The sequence below is a fragment of the Notothenia coriiceps genome, unplaced genomic scaffold (assembly GCF_000735185.1).
Source record: "Notothenia coriiceps isolate Sejong01 unplaced genomic scaffold, NC01 NC01_scaffold00003275, whole genome shotgun sequence".
Taxonomy (NCBI): Eukaryota; Metazoa; Chordata; class Actinopteri; order Perciformes; family Nototheniidae; genus Notothenia; species Notothenia coriiceps.
The window spans coordinates 80764-104754 of NW_011335976.1; the positions used below are offsets into that span (position 1 = coordinate 80764).

The 23991-nt window shown below is 40.3% G+C and overlaps 2 protein-coding genes and 1 long non-coding RNA gene across 3 annotated transcripts; 1 reads left to right on the forward strand and 2 right to left on the reverse strand.

Annotated features, from left to right (window-relative positions):
• Positions 1–1773: 1773 nt before the first annotated feature.
• LOC104941221 (elongator complex protein 3) lies at positions 1774–6247 on the reverse strand. Its single transcript, XM_010766290.1, has 7 exons — positions 6071–6247; positions 5640–5739; positions 5335–5473; positions 4733–4803; positions 4455–4518; positions 3623–3691; positions 1774–2140 (listed from the first exon to the last, which is right to left on the reverse strand). The coding sequence occupies exons 1-7, from the start codon at positions 6090–6092 to the stop codon at positions 1982–1984; spliced, it is 624 nt and encodes a 207-aa protein (XP_010764592.1). The 5' UTR covers positions 6093–6247; the 3' UTR covers positions 1774–1981.
• Positions 6248–6527: 280 nt separating this feature from the next.
• LOC104941223 (uncharacterized) lies at positions 6528–7204 on the forward strand. The gene is made up of 3 exons (XR_797876.1): positions 6528–6630; positions 6758–6847; positions 7125–7204. It is a non-coding gene; the product is annotated as an uncharacterized lncRNA (long non-coding RNA).
• A 3612-nt stretch (positions 7205–10816) lies between these two features.
• LOC104941232 (kinesin-like protein KIF13B) lies at positions 10817–22580 on the reverse strand. Its single transcript, XM_010766297.1, has 9 exons — positions 22570–22580; positions 16647–16659; positions 16496–16556; positions 15879–15971; positions 14276–14456; positions 13219–13306; positions 12968–13102; positions 11994–12106; positions 10817–11003 (listed from the first exon to the last, which is right to left on the reverse strand). Exons 1-9 carry the CDS (start codon positions 22578–22580, stop codon positions 10817–10819), a joined length of 882 nt encoding a protein of 293 aa, XP_010764599.1.
• Between the last annotated feature and the right edge of the window lie 1411 nt (positions 22581–23991).

The window sequence follows — 23991 nt, forward strand, 5'->3', positions numbered from 1 at the left end:
TTACACCCATATGACGTGAGCTGATTATCGAGCCTCCATTGTAACAGTCGCAGATGCACTGTGTATGTGCGTGTGGGGAGTGTTGCAGTAGACATTTCCACTGTAGCGCCCGGTACCTTAATGTACCTTAATGAACTGTGGGCTAAGCCCCGAATGTTTCCAGGTCCAGGAAACGCCCCTGGAGAGCGGCCTCACCTATTTTCCATCTGGATCGTGAAGGGGTTCATTCTACAGCTCAATATGTGGAGATTGTCCTCATATGTTAGCTTCCTGAAAGGTTCTTGTAGTTTAGTTGTGGTGCGTTTAATGGACAGAAGGTTAGGGTCATGTGGATGTAAACACATTAAGGTGTGAATGCTCATATAACAGTGATGCAATACTTCCCATGTTATAAACCCTTTTGTTTTGTTTACAATTCTAATAAAGAAAACAGTCAAATAAATATATTTGCGAGTATTGAATACATATTTAAATAAAAATGTTAACAGATACAGTTAAAAAATAACCTTCTGTATGGATTAATTTATCCTATAATTATTTTGCGCCCCTAACATTTGGGAAACTATTGCAAAATGAGGTTTTTTATTTAAGTTTATCTAAATAAAGCTGCATTATGTATGTTTTACTGTCAAGTATTATTGTTGAGGGGAAAAAGATAAATAAATGAATGTTGGTGAAATTTCACAAATGGTAGTATAACTCCCTCTGGTGGAGAACTACTGAACTTAGAAACAATATATCAAATATTGTCAACATTTCTAAAAATGTTATCAAGATGGATAGATGACATGCATTACAATCTTTACATCTTTAAAAAGGGGGAAGAAAGTATAAACATAATCAAATAAATTAAAACAATAAACAGCAGCAAGTCCATGTGCGGGTGTTTCTCAATGTCGAGTAAAGCTGCTCCAGAGCCACTATTTCAAGCATACTACGTCATCGAGTGCCGCCAAAGTACTGTTCCAATGTCCAGCATACTTGGAATTCTACCGAGCCTGGCGTACTTCGTAGCGGGGAATTTCGAGGCTGCACATGTGAAGACTCCGCAGTCTTAACATCCCCACAATGCTTTGCGCACGGACCAATTTCCCCAAATCTGTGGCGGAAAATGTAAGACGGGGCCTCTCATATGACGCACACCTGCACACTTGCTAGTCTGTTCCACTCTTCGTTTTCCAAATGCCAGGAAGGATTCTTGCCTCGCTTCAGAAGCAAGTGACTCGGAAGACATGTGCTACCAGGCAAGCGTACTCGACATTGAGAAACACCCAGTGTCTACGTATTAAGGACATGAACCACAAGAATACTCAATATAAAATGTTCTAGATAATTCAGGGTGCCCCACAATAGCAGGAAACATATATTATAAATATGGTAATATATACATTTGAGTTCAATTCATGGTTGTTGTTGGGGAAATATTTTCCAAGGCCCATAACTTTGACCCAGTTGATCAGTTCAAACTGTCCTGACTGAGCACACGCACCTGTAACCTTGGCTGCTGTGCTCTCAGTGTTCTGTCTCCCTGTTCCTGCCTGTTGGCGTCAGCTGATAGAGGCCTTATGATTCTATCTTGTTATGCACAATGTTGATGATTCTCTCTGAACTAGCTAAATACATGAATCAGGGTTCTTCAGAATTGACGTGGCAACTCTACCGTAAAGTCAGCACCTCTGGCTCTTGGACTTGTTTTGTGAATTCTCCGGCCGAAGCTCCAAATAAACCCGTCAGTGTTTGACATCAAAGCTCCAGCTCTCCCCATGTCTCCTTTTGAGTCGGTGACTCCTCCTGCATTGCTACACAGAAGTTTCTCCCACAGTTGTTCATGGTAGTGGAGGGGAGGAACCAAAGCTATAGCAGTGAGTTCTCTGCCAGCCAGAGGTGAGTTGTTATAAAGTGTTATTAAGTAACTGTAACGCAATGTTCTCTTTAGTATTGAGTGTCATGTATAGACAATAATGGCTCCTGCAGTGAGCTGTTACCTGACGGCCTCGGCCACGCTGTTGGAGGTGTGTCCTGACAGGGCGTCGTGCAGGTTCCTGATGAAGTAGTCTCTGTACTCCTCAGCCAGAGCCATGAAGGTCCCGCCCATCACGATGAACTCCACCTTGTCCACGCTGTGTCCCAGCTGCTTCAGCTGCACGGCACACACAAAGACACACACGACTCTTCACAACTCTTCGCAAATAAAGTCCTCAGCAGTCTTAAAAGTAGAAGGTAAACAACCACGTATCAGCGCTATACTTTTCACAGCGTTTCTGAGAACACTGTTGGTGAGAACTTTGAATACAATAAGTCAGAAACCTGCAGGTGATACTTTAACCAGCTGATATGGAAAACCTCATCATCAACTATGGAGAACTGGATTTTCTTTTTAGAAACGTGGTAATTTAAATTTATAAAAATAATATATCATGTTCTGTCCTTGCAACAATCCAGATAAGTGTCAAATGACTTTGCACTTTTAGAAAATGCATGAATGTACCTATGTCAACTTGTCATGTGCAGAACCTCCATATTAAATACAAATACAGATAGAATAGGTTTGGGAAACAAAAAAAGAATACGATTCTGAAACAATTCCCAACTTCCAGCATGTGTGAGTAAGTTCAGCATGAATGACGTTTTTATAGTCGATATCAAACATAAAAACTCCATAACGTAATACAGACTTAACCCTGCTTTCATGCACCTTTCCAGCCGCAGGACATTAGCATTACTTTTTCAAAATCCAGAATTGAATTTGAATGTAATCTTGAGATATTGAGAGATTCACACTCCTCATATACAGCAATCAATACATCACGAAAAGATAACATTAGCAACAAAAAAATAAGGAATACAAATCTATATTGAATTCTGTTTTTGATACAACCAAATAAGTGACCAGATGAATTGCACACCGTATTAGATAACGCATGCAGTTTGTTAGTATAACTAATAACAATGCCGTGGCAATGAGACTGAACATTTCTGTTAGTAAAGTTTTCTACATGAATAGGTCTGATGGTTATATATGAATATCTTTCATATCAAATTGGAGTCATACTTAAAACAGCGATTACACATAAGACCGACCAGCCAAAACTAGATTCAGATGGCACATATCTGTACATCAACTGTTGCTTTAATGGATGGCTTTGCTCTGCTGCATGTAATAATGTAGCACTGCATTTGAATAATGGCATAATTAGGGTCAGGTCTCAGCAGGAGGGTAAAAGCCATGACACTCATTACTCTATACTAAATGTATTATCAATGGGTATGATTGGTGTGTTCAAGTAAAGAAGATCACTGCACAGAAGCTGATTTGAGGATATGGCAGAGGAAGACAAATCCCACCTGTTTTAACTCCAATTTGGCCGATAAAGAAAATTTAAAAATTTGGCTTATTTAATGGCTAATGTACTTGCAGGATTCATGCGGTTTAGTTTGTTCCTTCATGGTGTACTGCTCTTATTGTAAGAGACTTTGGATAGTAACCTCAGGTAAATCTAATGGTATGTACGAAACAGAGGCTGCTGTGTCACCGCATGAAATGAGTTTCTGTGTAAAAGGCCGTGCATTCATGAACCATTAACAAAAATGATTTAAAAAAAGGAATTAGAGTAACACGGACCTGCTCCACTCGATGTCTGGTCTGGAGGTAGGGGTCATAGCGGGCTCGGATTGCTCTCATGGACGTTGGCTATAAGAAAGAGATAGGGAACAAAATGAAAAGACTTAAATAAAATACCTAAAGTCAAACAACAACTACAGAATAAGGACTTTGATCCAACACAATTCTGTATATTTATATTGTTTATTCAATAGATATAATACTAAAGCTACTATGGTGTTTTAACTCCCGGGGATGACTTGGCTTACGCGCTTTACTGTGCTGTACGACACCGGTTTGGTTGTTGTTTTACTCATGAATCGGTGGCTTTTATTGAGGTGCGCAATAAAACAATCCATTTATTGTATTGTTGTTGTGCATAATAAAGTCAATTTGTATTCAATGCCTTAACAAACAAGCCTTTATGGCAATCACATTTGCGGCACTGCGGTCAAAAACCATTTCAGACAACCTTTCCTGTGACAACACACACCTTAAATACCGGTGCCATAGGGAATCAGACAGGGACACCCGATGGCACACACAGTGAACAACACACAACGGTGAAACCTCAAGCAAGATAGGACCATCATTGAATTGGCTGTTACAATGTATATCCTTCACAATTGATATGTATATATTCACTGTCTTGTTTATCTTCTACTATCTTTATCTTTTGTAATTATATTTTAATTTACTACTTATTCATGTAAAATGTGTTTGGTTGATGTCCGATTCTTTATATATTGAGTTTTTCTTACATTATTGACATATATTTTCATGTTAACTGTTTGAATAAATCTACATATAAAAAGCTTTACTCGCCTCCTGAGGCAGAATGAAACTACCGTACCTCATATCCAGTGTACGACTGTGTGGAGTACTCAAAGTCTGAGTCTGGTCCTCCAGGACAGTAGCTGCCAGGGTAAAGAGAAAGAGAAGAAAAACACATTGTTGAAAACAAATTCTTAATAAGCAATAACAATTAGATCCCATCTTTAAATGTTTATTTACATATTTTGCAGCCAAGTTCTGAAATTGTGTACATTTAAATGAGCATAATCTTGCAAGCAGTGCATAATGATCAAGTAAAAAATGCAAATAAAATATGCAGAGACTATTGTTACTTACACACAGATGTTGCCTGTGAAGCTGATGTGAGGACATCGATGTGGTTTGCACATCACAGCAACCACTGCAATCTGGATAGAAGACACAAGGAGTGATTTCCTGAATATAACCTGTGTGAAAACACTCTTGACAATACTATTTAGTAGGCTGACATTTTCTTGGCTTTCTTTACAAACAAAGATTGTTTCGAATCCCTAGATCAGAGAACCGTCATTATGCATCATGGATACAGCATGAACTATAACGCAAAAAGATAATATTACACAAGCAAACGCTGAAACTCTTAACACAAAGAATTTCCCTTAGCTTAAGGCCTACATACTACATTACATGTTAGACACTTTTATCCAAAGTGACTTACATGTACTCAGTACTTTCCCCACAGGAGCAATGGGGGTCAAATGTCTTGCACATGCTGACTGCAGTGGGATTCGAACTTGCTCTCCCCTGATAAAAAATCAGTGCACTATCCCACTGAGCCACATCCTCCCACATTATTAGATCAAGTAAATCAGAATACAAACTATTTGTAGCCAAAGCAAAATATATGTGGCCCCGAGAGAGAGATTTTTATTTGGTGGACTTAAGCTAATTGAACATACCCCACTGGCAGTGCGGATGGGCTTGGCCTTCAGTTTGGGCACCAGAGCCCGGCGGTACTGTGGTGGAACCGCAGCGATGATGTCCACCAATCGAGGCATGGATTCAAGTCCATACTTTGCTGAAGTCTTAGTCTTCACTCTTTAAAAACAGAATCATAGAAAGACATATATTTAATTATGAATTATAACTTTAAATGTTGATCTGTGCATGTGTTTTTTTATCCATAGACCTTGTCTTTAATAGCTACTAAAGGCTTGAGTAGTATAGAGTTGGGACTTAATTGAGCAAGGGGCTGTATACTTACTTGTTGAGATTAATATCTTTGCCCTCTTCATGTGCTTCAACCAGCTGATTGATGACATCAGCAATGGTCATCATCATAAGCTCAGCCCGGCTGAGATCACCTAACAAAGATGATCAATACTATGAGATTATTTTAGTACTTTTATACAGATGCATGGAGTTCAAAAAGCCATATTTACAAGATCCAGGTACATGCAACGTAGATGTAATGTAGCTTATATATTGAGCAACAGTAACGTTAGAGTTTATGAAACCCATTGTCAATAACTGTAATAACTCACCTTTAAAATGACAATATGTACGCAGTAGGCCTACGAATTATATCGCTGTTATCATGTTTAAAATATTGGGAAGACTTGTTAGCATTAGCAACAAGCTAAAGCCGAACAGACCCGTTTAGAAAGTAATTTCAGGTATATTTAACACACTCACTCTTTTTCTTTGGCTTCCCCATTTTTTCTTGGAGGCTGACCGTCCAAATTCCAACGGGTGGGTGATTGTAGGCAGAATTACATCTGTTTTTAACCCGAGAAGGCTGTCAGAAATAGTAAACAACTCCACGTTGCTCCCAAAACAAGGCTTCAGTCGTACGGCAACCGAAACTGTCGTACAATATCGTAAATGGGTCTTTTCCACGAACGGCGTGTTATTGGAATTTAAAAAATGCCACAAGGGCAAAACAGAGCCCCCCTTCTATAACCGCTGCAATAGCTAAATTACCATTAATTAGGGATATTTTACTTTGTTTTTCTGAACATGTTTAGGACAAATCTCACAGACTTGTAATGCGTGTGGATCCACACAGTGGCGCTGAACTCCCTCAAACCAAGTGGGCCAGTGTGTGCGGAGCAGAGCGCAACTAGAGAATTTAGAAGGCTCTCTAAATCTCACAGCAAATCCCTTTAGCTCGAGCTGACATGAACTGACTTATCACTGAGGGAAGTTTCAGGAAATGCAACAGGTGGAGAAGCCGAGGGAATGAACCGTGTGTCGTAAGTGTTTTTTTAAACTTACGTAAAGAAACCAAGGTGATTTAGCACACTTAACATGGTTAGTTACATTTATAAGGGTAATTATAAAACACATTTGACCCCTCTCTGTGTGTTTGCTGTTATCCAGCTCTCGTTAGCGTCCCGGGCTAGCTGCTGAGAGTACTTCAAGGTGCCTGTGGGAGTCGGATTGGGAAACAACTGCGCACTCTTTCACACGGTTTGTCTACTTCTCTTTACAGTATACCTTGTATTTTAGCTTGTTATGTCATCATGAACGTTTTTACTAGATATTTAGATATGGTTTTCGCATGAATAGTATTATATTAAGCAGGACACTAGCTTGTTTATGTATACATATTGGTTGTTCAGGTGTAACAGGTATCTAATTTTGATTTAAGGACACTATGAATTTAGAATGTAGTAAGTAAAACTTCAGTAAGTTAAAAAAAGGAAAACACTAAATGTGTTATTGTCCATTCATTCATTTGTCATAGGTCAGGTGCCACCATGGATGACAGCCTGAATGACTCCAATGTAAAGGTCGCTGTTCGTGTGCGACCAATGAACAGGAGAGGTGAGTTTAATGTCAGATAGACGTTGTGACATGTTCAGCAGTTATGATTCACGAAAGACAGACACTTATTGGTTTGTTTTCATGTGCCCAACAAAGATCTTTTCAACAATTCTGTCCAGCTTTAAAAGGGCTCTTTTAGTTTGAGTTCGTTTCTTTGGAAAGGCTTTGAAAAGGTCCATGCTGTCCTTCTTTGGAAAAGTCTTGGCTGGAGTGCTGTTAGAGTAGAAATGGAAAAATATTGAAGGGACAGTGACATCATATCCTTACAGTGAAGGGACTGTTATGCATGTGCAGTGTCGTGCATTACAGCAGAAACAGATTTGTTTCCACCAACAACATTACTTTTAATTTCATGTCACCTCTCCAATTGGCTTTGCAAAACTATGCCTCATTAAGTGTAACAGTGGAAAATCTCACACAACACACGTGCCCTAACTCCTGCTCTAACAGGAAGTTCCAGTGCTGTCTCAGCCTGAAAAGCCTTGCTCTGCAGGTAGGAATGAGGAAGAGTAGCTGCTTTTCCTTACTGCCTGCTCAGAGTTGTAAAGGGGTTGTATTGTTTGCACAGGCAAGTCCTGGATGAATCACTACTTCCTGCTCCATGTCGGGCTTTATGTGTTACAATCACAAGGAGCTGGAACACACACACACACACACACACACACACACACACATGGAAGCATTTAGGCAAAGCTGGAGGTTTACTGTGAGCTGCCAATCCATGCCAGTCGATTGGCCCCGGCCTATCAACTGTTTCCATGAAGCCAATGACCTCTACATGGGGACAAGGGGGAGAGTAGGGGGTAGTGGGAGGGAGGGTTAGGTTTCAGGGGGGTGCAGTTTGTTGGAGCAAAAGTGTACTTTGGCTCTGAGGGACGACATCAGATTAAAAAGGAGTGTGTTAGGACTGTGAATTTATATTTTTGTGTGCACCACGTAGAAGGGAGGAGGCTCCGCTTGTTATTCGGGATACCTTGTGTACAGAAAAACGAATAAATCAAACCAAAAATCAAACTCTCGCTGAGACACTAGATAGCCAGTCTTATGTCGGGATGAATCCAATGCAGGTAAGAAAATCATTTATGCAGTTTACTGTCTTTTGAATCATCCAAAAGCACCATGAACGGCTTTTACCTCCCGTCTTGCCCTGGTTAAAACACATATGGACAATTCCACCTCCACCTGTCTATCATTGAATAACTTCACCCAGTGCCCAAAGCTGCCTTCAAAATAAAATATATACATCTACCTGAATTAACTAAAACAATGACATTTTAATGATGAATCGATTACTATATACAAAAACACTAGTATTATATATCAATTAGTATCTGCAAATGAGCTGCAATACCACGCCCTAACCTTTGATTCCCTAACCCTATTAAATACCAAGTGCATCTTTTATTTTGAAGGCAGCTTTAATCACTATTCACCAAGTTTCCAAAGCTGCCTTCAAAATAAAAGCCTTAACAACTCTCCAAATGACCTTGATACTAACAGATTATCAAATTACTATAAACTAAAACTGACTAAACGACTGTGTGTTATAAATGGATGAATAGCTCAAACACCGTGTTAAACATGCTTACAAGGCTTGGAAGTATTGTGCTCAGATTTGGGGGGTGGGGGTTGGATTTGTTCAGCATCATTCAAAAAAAAAAAAAGTTCAAACATTCTCCGCAGCGTTAGTATCAAAAATCAAATCACATCAAGGAAAGTTCGTTGTGAAAAAACAAGAGACATGTCATTGATGCAAAAATGAGGAAACCCAGCGGGATCCAACTTTCTGATTTGTTTGGACTTCTCTCTGAACAACAAGGCACTGAAAGAGCCTGCCTGTGTTTTGCCTGTTGGCCATAATCTTATTTCAGCCGCTACGTAATGGTCGTTCAATTACATAATTGGCCCTTGTCTGCCGGCCATGAATGCACCGGCTGTCTTGCAGCGAATCGTACAAGGGGCCGCTTTATTTCAAGCTAAAGGTGGAGGAGACGTAGGAGGGAGGTTAAAAGAGAGAGTAATGGGAAAATGAAACAAGATGCAGAGACATGTAGAGGAATTGAGATGAAAAAAGGATGTGGTTGACACAAAGTAGAGTCGAAAACGTTTGAGAAAGCCTTTTTTGCACCTTCACCGCAGATGAGCCGCTCCCTCACGATGTCACTTCCCCGTGTGCGCACACTATCTGCAGTCTACCCTCTCCTCGCAGTGACGAGATCTCCGGGATATCTTTGCCCTGTGTGATGTTCAGACCACGGTTCCGCTGCCCTTTTACCTGCCTCAGCTCACATGCAGACACGCTGTCACACAAGGCCTTGTTATCTTGATACGTCTTATCTCCGTGAGTTGATAAGAGCCTTATCTTTAATCGCGCCGGTGTTTGTAGAAGCATTTAAGATTCATGTGCTGTCTGTTAATCTGCTCAGGACTAGTCACCTCTTTTCGCACTTTCACTAAGTTGGGGGACTTGCATAGGACTTAAAAGATAATGATTATAATCAAAGGTTGAAATGTCCCAACTTTTAATCACTATTGATCAAATACCCTCCATAATGCTAAGCTCCACCATTCCACTCTCACTGTTACACAGACCTTTAGTTTTAGAGATTGTTGTTTATTTAGCCAAATCCACAATAACCCAGAACACTTCATTGGGGTTATTTCCTCTGATTTCTTCTCAGCAACCCCCCAAGACTCATTTTACAACTTCTTAGCACTCCCAGTGATGTGTTAACTGAACATCACGTGTAAATAAGTTGAGTGTACTTTTACAAGCCAGCATGTGTCTGCTTTTACTCGCTTGTAATTCTTTTTTTAGGTCACAAAATACTTGTAATCCCAACAAAATGTCAGATTATGGATTTATCATTTAAAGCAACCTAATGTGATGTTCACAAAACAAGTTAAGTCATATGTTGTGTACATTTATAGGTTAAACATCCCAAAAACATGCTAAATACACTATTATTACTGTTATTTATTAAACTCGTCTTTAAGCACACCCTTAAGGTTATATCATTCTGCATTTCAACACATATTTGTCACAAATACAAGTTAAGCCTTGTTCTTGAATCTTTATGTTTTTATTCATTTCCAGTCATGCGGAGGCACATGGCTCTGGCCTATCTTTTGCTTTATTTCACGGAGTTAACTTGTATATTATATACTTATATTACTCCTCAGGTCTCAGACTATACCAGCAGTACACACTACATGAGCGTTTTTGCACCTTTTCAAAAAGAATCTCCGTCCATACTCGTATGACAATCACATGACCATTCGTGAGGCATGCGTACGCAGGTGTGAATAGTTAGTTACCTCCTGCTGTGTAGCGTTTCTAATTGTATGTATTTCGTGAAGGTTGCGATCTTTTTCTGGTTTTATTTTTGAACGATTCTTATGAATGTGAAGCTCTAAATGACCTTGCAAATACTAAAGAGGAAGAACAGCAAATAGCTCGCTTCCTGCTCATGTAGGCAGTGTATATGTCTTCAAATGTATCCCTTTCTGCCCATTTGGACTGCATTGCAAACCCGGAGTTTACAAACTAAAACCGTGTCCGTAGCGTTTAATAAGCCTCCGCCTATCTGGGGTTTGAACACAGAGTGGATGCTAGGTGTAAACAAAGCAACATGTGTGCGTCTTGAAATCCTCTGATGATTGTGAGAACTCCTGCTGTGTTAGCAGGTCTGAGACACAGAGGAAACGACGATGGCGGATGGAGGTAGATTCAGCAGTTTCTCTCTGGGCGGGGCTGGTTTCACTGATCCTAAATATGTCAGACAAATCCCCTTGTAACCTAAGACAGAAGAACACATCTGAGTTGATCATACACACTTTCAGATAGAATAAGTAGTAAAAGAGAGCATGGCCTCTAACTGAAACTAAAGGGTCTTTACACTCACCAGGAACACATATTATTCATATTTAAGAACCATGACCTTTTTAAACAAAACCGTATAAGTGTGGATGTAGCCTCACAGAAAACCCTCCCACCATTAACGTACAAACACATTCTGTGCTTGTACATTCAGGGCTATGTACACCTTCCAGTTCTATAAAAATAACTGTGACAACATGCATATTAACTATAAAACACGTCACTCACACACACACACACACACACACACACACACACACACACACACACACACACACACACACACACACACACACACACACACACCCTAGAGATGCCTCGGTCTGTTTTCACCGAGGTGCTAGCTCTCTGTTAACTCTGCCAGCTGCAGCCAAAACCGTTTGGTCAAAGTTGTGTGTGTGTGTGTGTGTGTGTGTGTGTGTGTGTGTGTGTGTGTGTGTGTGTGTGTGTGTGCGCACACACACACACACACACACACACACACACACACACACACACACACACACACACACACACACAACTTTGACCAAACGGTTTTGGCTGCAGCTGGCAGAGTTNTGGGCGTGGACTACAAGTGTTTCAGTGCTGCGCGGGTGCGCAGGGGGATTACCCAATAGCGATAGCCTTAGAGGGCTACGCCATTTACTCATAGAAGCTGGGGTTACAGTAGGTAACCTCAGTTATCAGGTTACATCACATTTTCAATATCATTCAGATTTAACTCGAAATGAAAGTTGAAATCCTTATTGGTGCTCAGTGGGAGTTTTTTTTTTAAAGTAACATTATAATTCCATCTCCCTCCTTCTCTCCCTCGTCCCCAGGCAACTACAGCATGTCACTTCATTTAGTTCTTAGAAGAAGAACTTGGTTGAGGTCTTTAATGTTGTTAATCAGTTTTTGTTGACTCACTTATTGATGTTGCTGCCTTCTTTCAGACGTTCCCCCGCTGCTCCGGTTTTCGCCGCCCGCTCGCTGCCGGCCAGATCCACTAGACTCAGCTTGCTCACCTTCTCTCCACTCGTCTGCAGGGGACACACAAAAACACTTAGATTTATAGATTATGTTGAACTTTACTCATCAAATATAATCTTCTTTCTCTTAGTATCTTCAGTCATTGTGGAGAGACATTTGACTGTAAATCTGGAGATGTATGGATAACCAAAAGAGATTGAATCATGAGCTGAGCATTCATTTGGAATGCATGTCAAAGTGCCAACTGCTAAAACAGTCCTTAATATTGCAGTCAAGGTCAATTCTAAAAGAAGAAGAAACTAAAAATAAGGAATTGTAAATGACGATTCTCTCTCATTTAAGCCTCACGATTTTTCATAGAAACCAAAAAGAGACCTGTTGCCTTAAATAAGTCCTCCTATTTTGATTCTGTTATTTGAAAAATGATGTTTTTTGTCTTCATTTGTAAGGTTTTAGTTTTTTTGACAGCAAAACATTTTTTATATTTATTTTCTTAATGACACTCTATCCTGATTAAAAATAAAGGTTACATTTATTTACAATTTCCAGTTGAACAAAGAAAGAATGAAAATAAATAAATAATACTACATTTTGATTCAACAGAACATGTACCAACATCAATAATAATTGTTTAAAACCTTTAATCACCAAGAGAACATTGATTTTTTAGGTTTACATACTGTATGTGAGAATTGCTGCATTTTCTCACTATTTATAAGTCAATTAAATGTTTTGAATCTGGATTTGACCCTGGACAAGAAACATGAGGGACGTTTAGACTTTGTTTGCCATTTAAAATCTGTATAAATAAGTATCATTTAAAACAGTTATATTGATTATATAGGGTTTCAAAGTACTTAATGATTTGGGATTTTTGTCAACAGCTCAGTGTGCATGTGTGAGTGTGTTACCTCAGACTTCAGGTCCGTGAGTGTGTGTGTGAGGATGATGTTGAACACAGCGTGGGATCTACTGCTCTCTTCGTTCATATTGGTGGCGGCAACAGTGCGAGATTTATTTCCCTCTGACATCAGAGACTCGATGTCCTGTCAGCAAACAAACACACGTCTCGTCTGCGCCGTACTTTATGAAATAACATGTTTCCCTTGGCTATGTCTGGAGAGCAAAGGAAAACCAGAGCAGAAATCAAATTATAAGGTACCGTGTAGCAGGCCACAGCCAGGCGGGACAGGCCGTCCACGTAAGGCCCCATCACTTTGTGCTCTCTCACTCTCAGAGCCTGGCGGTTTCTGCAGAGAAGAGACAGTTCTTATTTATTCAATCTAATGTTACTAAGTAGAGAAGTATTAGCAGAAAAGTGTTCATCAAAGTATACAAATAAACTGTTCTCTTTTTACAGTATCATACAATTATAGAATAGTAGTATTCTGCTCTTATAATAAAAAATTAAATGCAAAAGCACTTTGATCTTAGTTTGTCATGTCGAGCCAATTATAAATATTATAATATCATGGGCTTATATATTTTAAAAAAGTGACTACATGTTATGGTGTGGTCTGCTGGGGTAGCAGCATACCAGCTGCAGACAGGAAGAGACGAAACAGACTGATAAGGAAGGCCAACCCCTTTTGTTCTAATCTATTGTGCAATAATCCGTGATGTATGTTTCATAGATACTTCATAATATCTCTCTTTAAATGTTCACCTAGCTTTTAAAATGCTGCTACTTATTTTTAGCAATGGGTACTTATTTGTCTTTAATCTTATTGTATTACTAATGTGTGCTTTTCTCTATATTTAATATGCAAGCTTAGTCTTTCCTATTGTTTGCCTTTTATCTGCTATGCCACTTTTGTAAACTTCCCCCGTTGAAGGACAATAAAGGATTTTTGATTCTGATAAATAATTGTAGTGGAGTAAAAAGCATGATAAATCCATCTAACATGTATTGTAGTAGAAGTATAAAGTATCATCAATTGGTAATACTTAGGTAGATTGCAAGTACACTCATTTGCAAACATTTTTAAATATTTGAAACAATATATAGTACATTTTCAAGTACGTCAAAATAGTACTGAAGGACCGTACTTTCATAAATTTACTTCAGTTACATTTCAACACTGACTGCTGATCATTTTTTTGAGAATTGAAAGGAGGAGACAAATGGGATGGTCCCAGGATTGGATTGGAACCCAGAACATGGTCTACCAGCTCCACCAGGCTATATAAAAAGTGAACTACACCGAACAGTTCCTCACCCTTTGGGGTCGAGCAGGTCTCGGACCTTCTCGTTGTAGATCTCCATGTAGGACACCTCCACAGTGAACTGCTCCTCCTCCCCCGCCTCCTTCACCGTCCTGCTGAACAGGGAGCTGCACAGCCGAGGGATCAGACCTGGCTGCTCCGCTGTGCCCATCATGGTGTACGACTTCCCCGAGCCTGGACGGGCACACGCGCACACACACACACACACACACACACACACACACACACACACACACACACACACACACACACACACACACACACACACACACACACACACACACACACACACACACACACACACACACACACACACACACACACACACACGATTTGGAGCGGTGGAAGCAAGTGAGAAAAAAGGGCTCACTAATAAAGCATATGAATACAAACCAACTGCAGATGGTTCTGAAAAAATAAACTGTACGTGTGACTAGGAATAATCACACAACCTTAAACCTTAATGCAAATTCTAAATGGAAGAATGAACAGAGTGATGGTTTAGATTTTGATATATTATCATTGCAAAATGAAACAAATGAAAAGCAAATGTAACGCCTGGTTGACACTGTCTGAAGATGTGATGACGTTCACTTTCAGTCTCCTAGTAAACGGTAGAGTGGTTAAATATGTTGGAGAGAAAAAGGGGTTTTCTGAATGCTAAAGCTGCAGTCAGATAAAAAAAAAAAATCCAGGTGATAAAAAAACAAATGTGAAGGCTTACTGTATAATGATGCCTAATTGAATAATAAGCAGGAATGAAACACAAGGCAACGTGAACAAAACGTCCTGTAATATGTTAACAATAAAGTCTTGAAACCTTCCTTTTGTAAGTAGGCTCTTAATGTGGAAAAATGTTTGGTAAGTAATGAGTTTGGTTGGGTTTTGTAGATTAACATCAATCAGGAGTACAACGGTTCGGACTCTTTAGGCGCTTTCACACCGCAGTACTTTTCCCACAAAGGTTCATGAGAACTTAGTTTATGAGAACTCTTTAGTTCTCATGAACTGGGACTCCCAGCAGCTTCTACTGAAGCCTTCCGATTAAATCGCCAGAACACCGACACCTCCTCATCTCCACCGCTCCCATGTTTTCTTTTGTGTTGCCATAAGTTAGTCTCTCCGCGTTTGTGCGCTTGGCTAATGCTAATAATGCTAATGCTAGGATAATAAAATGGCGGCTTCACAAAACGTTTTGGGAGTTTTACGGGGCGTGGTTTGCAAACCGCCCAGCCAATCAGACATAGGAACCTTTTTCTCCCACGAAAGTACCTGCTCTCTAGCAGGGACTGAAAAGGGGGTGAAAAGGTTCTCATGAACTCATTTTAGTTCTGGATTTTTTTGGTGTGAACGCGACATTTCGGAACTATATCGGAACTAAAGTGGGAAAAGTACTGCGGTGTGAACGCGCCTTTCATTATGTATTTTTTCTTTCAATGACAAATCTACAAAACTTTCGTTGATCAGAAGAAAATCTTAACGTGTTATTGCAGCTTCACTAAAACTAATATGCCATGGCTAGAATGACAACAACAGTGCTCCCACTACAGGACCTTTGCTAATGTTCATTCAGATGTCTGCAGGTTAAGATGTTACCTGTCTGTCCGTAAGCAAAGATGCAGGCATTGTATCCCATGAAGGCGTTGTCCAGCAGACTCTCCCCAAGGCACTGGAACACCACATCCTGACCTGCACACACATCACAAACAGACTTTAACATCTCAAAATACACACTGCAAAATAAACTCAACATAAGATTATTGTAGTAGCAAAGCAGAGTAGAGGAGATGCTAAAGGGGTAATGAATGAAAGGAAACACAAATGCATGAGAAATACAAAAAGAACCCTTTATATACATTGAGATGACTTGCTGTTCTTTCTCTATAAGCGACAAGACCGACAGACCAGAATTAAAACAGGCAGTTTGTTCCATTAGCTACTATTAATACCCCTCACATTGTTAAGAAACCCCCTGACAACGCTTTTGTTCAACCCCTTTACAAATGTACCAGACTGCAGAACTAATCTAGAGGTAAACAATGTGTAACTATTAATCCCACCCCCTGAACTCTCCCTTTCTTCGACTCCATAAATAGTCCAGAATATCAAGAAACACTCTGTCAGGAGATACGTTAAGAAATGAGTCACACACAAGCTAAAAACAGAACCAACTCTATTAGAGGTCAGAACACAAAGTCAGGGGGAATACAGACCTGCAAACTTGTCTTTTTGAGATTCATCGATGGACCAGAAGCAGTTGTCATAGGCAAAAACCTGAGGAACACACACGATTTAGAAACAACTCATGCATGGATAGTCGGCAGAAAAAGTATTCAATCATTAAGGGTATAAATGACTACTCACCTTTGACTGATTTCTGAGGACCCCAGGGAGAAGAAATTACAATATGAGTTAGTAATTGATGTTGAAATACACATGAACATGTCAACTAACCTATAACTAAAACTATTTGACATTTTTCAGTGAGCATTTTACATGCCAGGGGATTTACACATCATAGGAAACACGTGAGGCAACTTCGCCAACGCAAGGACATGTTACACTATTTATTAAAAAGCAACACTATCAGTGCCAGCAACATTACATGATTTCAAATGTTTGTCCTGGTAAGAACTGCTTTTCAAGATTCAAAGCAAAGCAAAGGATCATTTTCAAGGCAAGCAAAGCGAAGCAAGAGCCAGGAGGCCAGCAAAACTCTCTCTTTACTTTCACACAGTTACACACAATCACACCTGGAAGCTGTCCAGGCAGTAGCTGTTAAAGGTAGAGTACACGCAGTGTTGCAGAATTACCGTAATATTTCTAATGGAAATGTTAATTCATTGGACTCGTAAATGTAAACGTTATCTGCTAAAGCTGTATTTACCGTGTCATACACAGATAGAAACTAATATTTTACCATATCATAGGGAAACATAATACACTTGCCCAATAAATTAGCAAGTTCACGCATGGGAAAAGTACAATAATTTGTTTGATTTTGAACCACCTATGTGGCTCTGTGGAAAGTTTAGGATTAAAGTGAACAACTCATTTATAAAAGAATATCTATAGAAATATATGAATCGAAACTCATTTGGCATGCTTAATGCTCATACATCTCACATGTTAACAGCTAGCTAGCTAGCAAAAACTAGCAGAAGGTGCTCCCATGTAAACACATTATTAACTGTGTACTTTACTCTATTAACTGCTGAATTCAATCGGAATTAAACCTAAATACATTAAACCGAGATGTGACATTATTCGTAGCGTTTTTGTTTTATTTACACCCCCCACACAAATAAGTAACTATTAAAAAAGGTATGACTTTTATTGAGTTAGCGTTAACTCCCCTCTGAAATGTCCAATCCTACCGTATGTATGCTTCACTTCTTAATTCTTCCCACCAAAATGTTCCCAGCCAGTCTGGGCAGTCTTCACTCACAACACTGCTTCTCTAACCTTTAGGCCACTGGTTCCCAACCTTTGGGTCACAAGCAGGTTTAGTCAGATGTTCCCAGTTTACTTCGGGATACGTACAAAAAACATTCATACAAATTATTTCTAATATCTACTTGGAAGATAGAGCATACTTTTTCTTGTGATATACTTAGTATAGTTCCCTGCCTCCAGATTATTCTCTTATAACTCATTAAATAAAGCATACGGAAGAGGAAAAATTGGTTGAGCTGTTTACCACTCTGCATTGGCAGCATGTCACGAGGGATGTCAGTAGGCATTACTTTTAAACTCAGACATTATGATTTAAAAGTTGACAACATGCTATGATGAAGAAATCAGCTGTAAGCTGCCAGGATGCATTAGTAAATGGAATGAAGGGCTCAAGGGGCCCCGAAGTCAGACGCATGAAGTGACATTTCTTATGGGAAAGGCAGAGGGCTCAGTCAAAAGGAGGGTTATCATGTTTTTTTATGAAATACTAACTACCGGTACTATATGTCTCTCTGGGTGAGTACTCACTGATTAAAATAAATGATACGTATGTCAATGCTACAGTATGACCTGTTTGCCCTAGCAGATACTTAACATTCACCAACAGATCGGAGGCATTTTAGAAAATGGGGCAAAAACCACTGCAGTGCAGTAACAGCAGAGCTAGCAAATACTTAAAGTCTCACATAACCCCAGGTCAAAGTCATTGGAGTAAGAGGGGGGGGGGTTTCAAAGACACAAAGTCAAAGGTGTTTTAATGTAGTGAAGCTTAACAATCTGTCAAGCTGACTAATCCTCTTTGGCTCATTGTGAATCAAGTGGAGAATGTGACGCAGCGCTAACAACCCCAGAGCCTCTCAGTGTCCCTGAGACACAGGCGGGGAGACCAAATATCTGCATTCTTACCAGAGCACTCAGAAACACTCACTGCTCTTAGGTTCATCCCCTAGCAGCCAACCATAATATCCTATGCATCAGTCGGCAAACACATTCCAGCCAGCTAACGTCACATTTATTTATCAAACTCATGCTCTATGCTCTACTCCTGATTCATTATGTTTTCCATTGGCAATGTAGCATTCATGAACCCAGCACTAGTCAAATGGTGTCGCTAAATAGATTGTTTTCTTTTTACTTCTGGAGATGAAACCATAGAGATTGATCCCCAAGGTCTGCAATTTCCCTCAGTGTTTCGGAGCGTTTTAGCGTCTTTGAGTTCATTGTTTGTGCTTTCCGGCCGACAACTTTAAGAATTTGGAACACTAATTGTACTTTTTCTATTAGTGTAATCTTCGTGTGAACCAGGCAGCAATTTGTAGCAGAACAAAATCTGTGTAACAACCTAGTAGCAGCTTAATTTGCTTGTGCACACTGCACATTATGGAGCATTTCGTATACAGTCAAACACTGGTTGAGACCAAAACCAGAGCTAAAAGAGAATGAATATGGACTAACACTCATCAGGTGGGCTGAAACCTGTCTGCAAATGAATGTTATGTCTGTGGCAACTATTTGGCTTGTAAACTTAAAAGGTAATAACATTTTAGCGTTTACAGCGTGTCTCCACTGCTCCCAAGTGGCCAAAAAATAACAATTGTCGCATAAAGTCTACATTCACTTACTTTCAGCTGATGACATTCATTATTTTTCTGCAAGTGGAACTATAGCGAGTTGCTGCAGTGTCCCTTTAACCTTAATAATACACTTGAATCACCCCAACATGCCTTCAGAGGATGTTAAGCATTCAGTCACATTGGCCGTTAGGCAAGGACATCCAACCACTATATAGTATAAGAAAGCTCCCTCACTGAGATGAGCTGAAAACCAGATCACATGCAGACAAATATTGCATCACAAATTACAATATGTATAGGATTAAGGATTAGAAATGTAATGAATCCAAAGCCTACAAATTGAAAATGTATTTCTGATTGTTGCCCACAACAGCAAACTGTGTTTTCAAGCAATCTGCATTTCCACACAGAAATGTACCATGATGAAACGCGAACTACAGAGATTAGTTGTCCACCAAAAATGTGAAAAATGGTAGAAACAAAGATTGTTGATTTTTAGATCAATCAAACCTAAAGATAGGCACCTGGTCTCTAAGGAAGCCCTCTTTGACACACACACACACACACACACACACACACACACACACACACACACACACACACACACACACACACAGGGCTGTAATGAAACAAGGCCTCCCTATGTGCGACTTGGCTGCTCCATGAAAGAGTAACATTAAGTCCCGTCCTCTCCTGGGCTGGCAAGGACATTCCTGAGATAACTGGCAGAGCCTCGCAGCTCCAAGGAGACACCGACGCAGAGGGAGGAGGGCGGTGGGTCAGCACATCTGGGATCAACAACAATCTGACCTACACAACTAGAATACTCCGATTTGATAACATACAGCCTTTCCGAGTGGTTTCTGCATATTACAAATTCTGTACCACGTTCCATGAACAGATGAAACTGGGGCTCTTATCAAATGTTTAGATAAGAAAGGCTTTCAACATTATTCTGTGGGGGCTGATAAATATTCCAGCAACAACTCAAGGTCTAGTACAGCATGTGCAATAAAATGGCACCCATGAAACTATAGTTTTACAGGCCTGTTTTAAATTATGAAAGAAGACCAAAGGCTTTATTATCTCTATAATCTACAGCATGTCTGAGGTCTGACAGCCCCCTGCTGTGAGGGGGCCGTAACATATTACCACCCCCTGAGGCTCATGCATGTATTCTGTTAGCTTGTCAGGCAGAGAGCTGAATCAGCACAAACCTTATGGAATTGGCTGCTGGTGAGTGACTCCCCCAACAAACAAAGCTTTTCTGGAACACCGATTTAGCTCGTAATAGAAGATGGAACCTAATCAAGAGTGTAAAAACTGAGTTTCCCAGTTAAGAATACTTGCGTTGTGGCTGTTTAAAATGAGTTTACCTCTCCCTTTTGCCTCACTAAGACCCTTGTGCTGCTCTGGGATCATGGAGTTGATGTTGCGATCAGCCGGTAAAACCTGTTCATATTGATCCCCAAGGGGAAGCATACCGCTGCTGAAGCGTGTCAAGGCAGAAGAATATACACAGACAGACAAAATGCATAGAACTATGAAATATGACACTTTCTGTTTCTACAAAGACAGAGATTCATTCACTCGCATATTTCCAGAACAAGGTAACCTGAGAAGGGGCTGAAGCCTCCAGGGAGCATCTACCTGAGCTGCTCTGAGGAGAGGACTTTGTCAACAGCAAAACACTGGAGCCACACAACACAGGCCCAGGGGCACGCTTTCCATTTAACATTTTTGCATCCACATGTCATTCTGTGGCTATTTTGATGTGTGTGGGAGAGGGACATTTGGTATTTGAGCCTTTGCAGACCATTTACATGCACTAAAAACAATAAGCAATAAGACATTTTGGTCCAAATTGTGCAGCCATAATTAAACCAAGGACAAATGGCCATAGTAACTGGAGTACAAATTGTAACTTCAATTCTTAAAGTCTCAAGTGTTGACAGTGTCTTCTCCTTTGTTGTATTCCTTTGGATCATGGTTTTGGCTACCTGAGCAGGACTGAGCTGGAACAGACACGCCTTTTGTAAAGAGAGGAATGATGCAGCAAGGACACAGAGGGAGGAGGACACATGTAATGGAGTAATAGAGGGAGGAAGGGTGTGGTGAGGGTGAGATCTGAGCTTCTTCCAAGCAGCAGGGTGTTAACTTGACAGGCTGGTTAGAGTGTGTATTAACTCTTCTGCCAGTAATCCTGAGGGAATTATATAAATGAAAGTCTTATACTGCAATAACTGTATAAGTAAATACCTGAACTTGGCAAAACATTAACTTGCCGCTGCATAGAACTGTCAGTTCAGGTTGTTTACCTAATTTAATTCATGTGTATCTTTATTTTAAATGTATGTGTTAATGTGATTTAGATTATTAGTTGCTTTAATATAATGCATATATTATTATTTATATCTTTAGATTTACTCATGTTAACATTTTGGGGGGAAATTCTACTTTGTAACATGTTGAATGTAGAGTATTCAAACCCAACTCAGTCAAAATTAAATGATACAAAACTGGGTTAAGTTCAGAAACACAAGCACTTCACTGCAACGCAGCTGCACGCTGTCAGCGCTTCTGTGATTCACCTAAAGGAGCCCTGAGCTGCCCTACCATAACTTGACCTACTACATATTATAGTTGCTATTGTACATGCACCTATAATGGAAAAATACAGGTTAATAAATATATCAAAATACAAAAGTCATGGTACAAAATACTACAGTTTCCATGGCCATTAACATTCTAGTGTCCAATAAAAGTCCCAAAATGAATGTGGATCCCACACAAGTCATGTAACTTAAACAAGCACCAACCGCTGCCATATTCATAAGAGATGTCTCATGAGTAAGAGACAAAGAAAAACATATAATATGGCTTCACATGCAGTGGCAGAGCTGGGGGGTGGCTGGGAGTGGCCACGGCCACCCCCCAGCTGAATCCTGGCCACCCTATTGGCCACCCCAAGCACCCTCACCACGGGGGCCCAAACAATTTTAGAACATTAAGAAAAAAATGTTTAGTAACCTTTCATCATTCATGAAGAATTAAAATTAATAGGACGTTATATTGATAATATACTCACTAAACTTACAATTCATTTAACTTATTTTCTTCCAAAAGTTAATTATCCAAAGCCTCTGTACACCCCCTTCTATTTACATGTAATGGTTTGGTCCTGCCTCCAAACGCGGTGCAGCACCGCCGGCACTTTCTAGCAGAGAGTGGGAGCATGTTAGGATGCTATTACTTACGTGTGAACCATGTCTCAATGACTAACAAAGTCAGGCTTTCAAAAGAGAAAAGAAAGGACAGAAAGACAAGAGAGAGGGACTTAAGGCCCAGATACACCGGCCAGTCAGCTGAGAAGTCGCCGACACCGACTGTTGCGTCGCCGGACTCTCCTGCGTATTTGCCGACTTCGCGCACTGGAACACACCGCAAATCCGAGCCGAGCACGTATGAACTGCGTATGCGTGAGTGGCAATAACTCTGCTTACCAGCAGGCGGCGGTAGTACACACTACTCATTCATCATTCAAAAGAGGCAACAACCGGAACAACCGGAAGACAGAGAAGAAGAACAGACTCCGTGATATAAACAAACAACAAATAGCGTTTTTCTTTCGATTTTCACTCTCGTCCATTGAAAACATCAACGAACAGGAGCTCTATAAACCGATGAGGTGAAATAGCCTTCCGTGTGTGTTCCATCTTCCATTTTAAATCATTTGTTTACCTCCCTCACTTCCGTTAACGCTTCACATGCACTGATTTGCTAGCTGAACAGCCAATCAGTGTTATCCCTTTGTCCGACTTCCAGTGGGGTTCCCGACGCCGATTCAACATGTTGAATCGGCAAGAAAAGTCGTCAGGTCGGCAGAAAAGAGCCGACGGTGCGGCGCACACCACTCCGAATAGGGTGTGCCCACGCTCATGTTCGGCCCGACTCCCATTTACTGCCGATTTCGGGCCGGTGTATCTGGGCCTTAAAGGGCGACAGTATGCCACCCAGTTTTTCAAAGAAAAGGTGGGTGTGGTCTATGAGTGGTGGAAATGTGTCTGTTAGCTACGCGTAGTCCATTGTAAATAATAATTGTTATGTTTTTTTTTTACTAAGCTGACATTAAGTACCGTTAATATCTATACAGGTTTTTAATTTCACTCCTCTTTTAGCTGACATTTAGTAAATGCAGGTACATTTTTAGCAGCTATTCATACTAAATCAGTTGTCCCTCAACCTGGTGCCAGGACCAACAGACCATCTCTAGGCTCAGCAGCCCTGTCCCCCGATAAGTGTTATATTTTCACAGCTCAGTGTCAGTAAATATTGTGCAGTTAGTATTGGACTACAAGATAGGTGCAAGCCTGTACAGGTAGAGTTATTTAAAGCATAAATGAGTCGGTTGGGTTCTGGAGGTGTGGTTACAGTAAGTGTGCTTGGTTGGCGTGGCCTGGGCCTGGTGGTGGGGCCCAATGTGATATCTTCTCATGGGGCCCAATTATTTCTCCGGGCCACATTAACAATGTTGTAATGAAATCGCGATAGGATTTTTCAGGTCAGGTAAAAAACAAAAATTCTCTGATGTCAAATCGGTCAATTTCCAGGGAAAACAGTCGGAATGTGTTACGATAACCCATCATTTACACAATATCCAGGACGGGAGACGGATGGGG

What these genes read in the sequence shown, in the direction of transcription:
- LOC104941221 (XM_010766290.1), bottom strand. Translation starts at nt 6,092, where the DNA reads ATGGGGAAGCCAAAGAAAAAGA. An exon ending in GGGGAAGCCAAAGAAAAAGA is followed by an intron (nt 5,740 to 6,070) that starts GTGAGTGTGTTA and finishes CATCTTTGTTAG; the next exon opens with GTGATCTCAGCCGGGCTGAG. An exon ending in TTCACAGGCAACATCTGTGT is followed by an intron (nt 4,519 to 4,732) that starts GTAAGTAACAAT and finishes TTACCCTGGCAG; the next exon opens with CTACTGTCCTGGAGGACCAG.
- LOC104941232 (XM_010766297.1), bottom strand. An exon ending in TCAAAAAGACAAGTTTGCAG is followed by an intron (nt 15,972 to 16,495) that starts GTCTGTATTCCC and finishes ATGTGTGTGCAG; the next exon opens with GTCAGGATGTGGTGTTCCAG. An exon ending in CTTTGCTTACGGACAGACAG is followed by an intron (nt 14,457 to 15,878) that starts GTAACATCTTAA and finishes GTGCCCGTCCAG; the next exon opens with GCTCGGGGAAGTCGTACACC.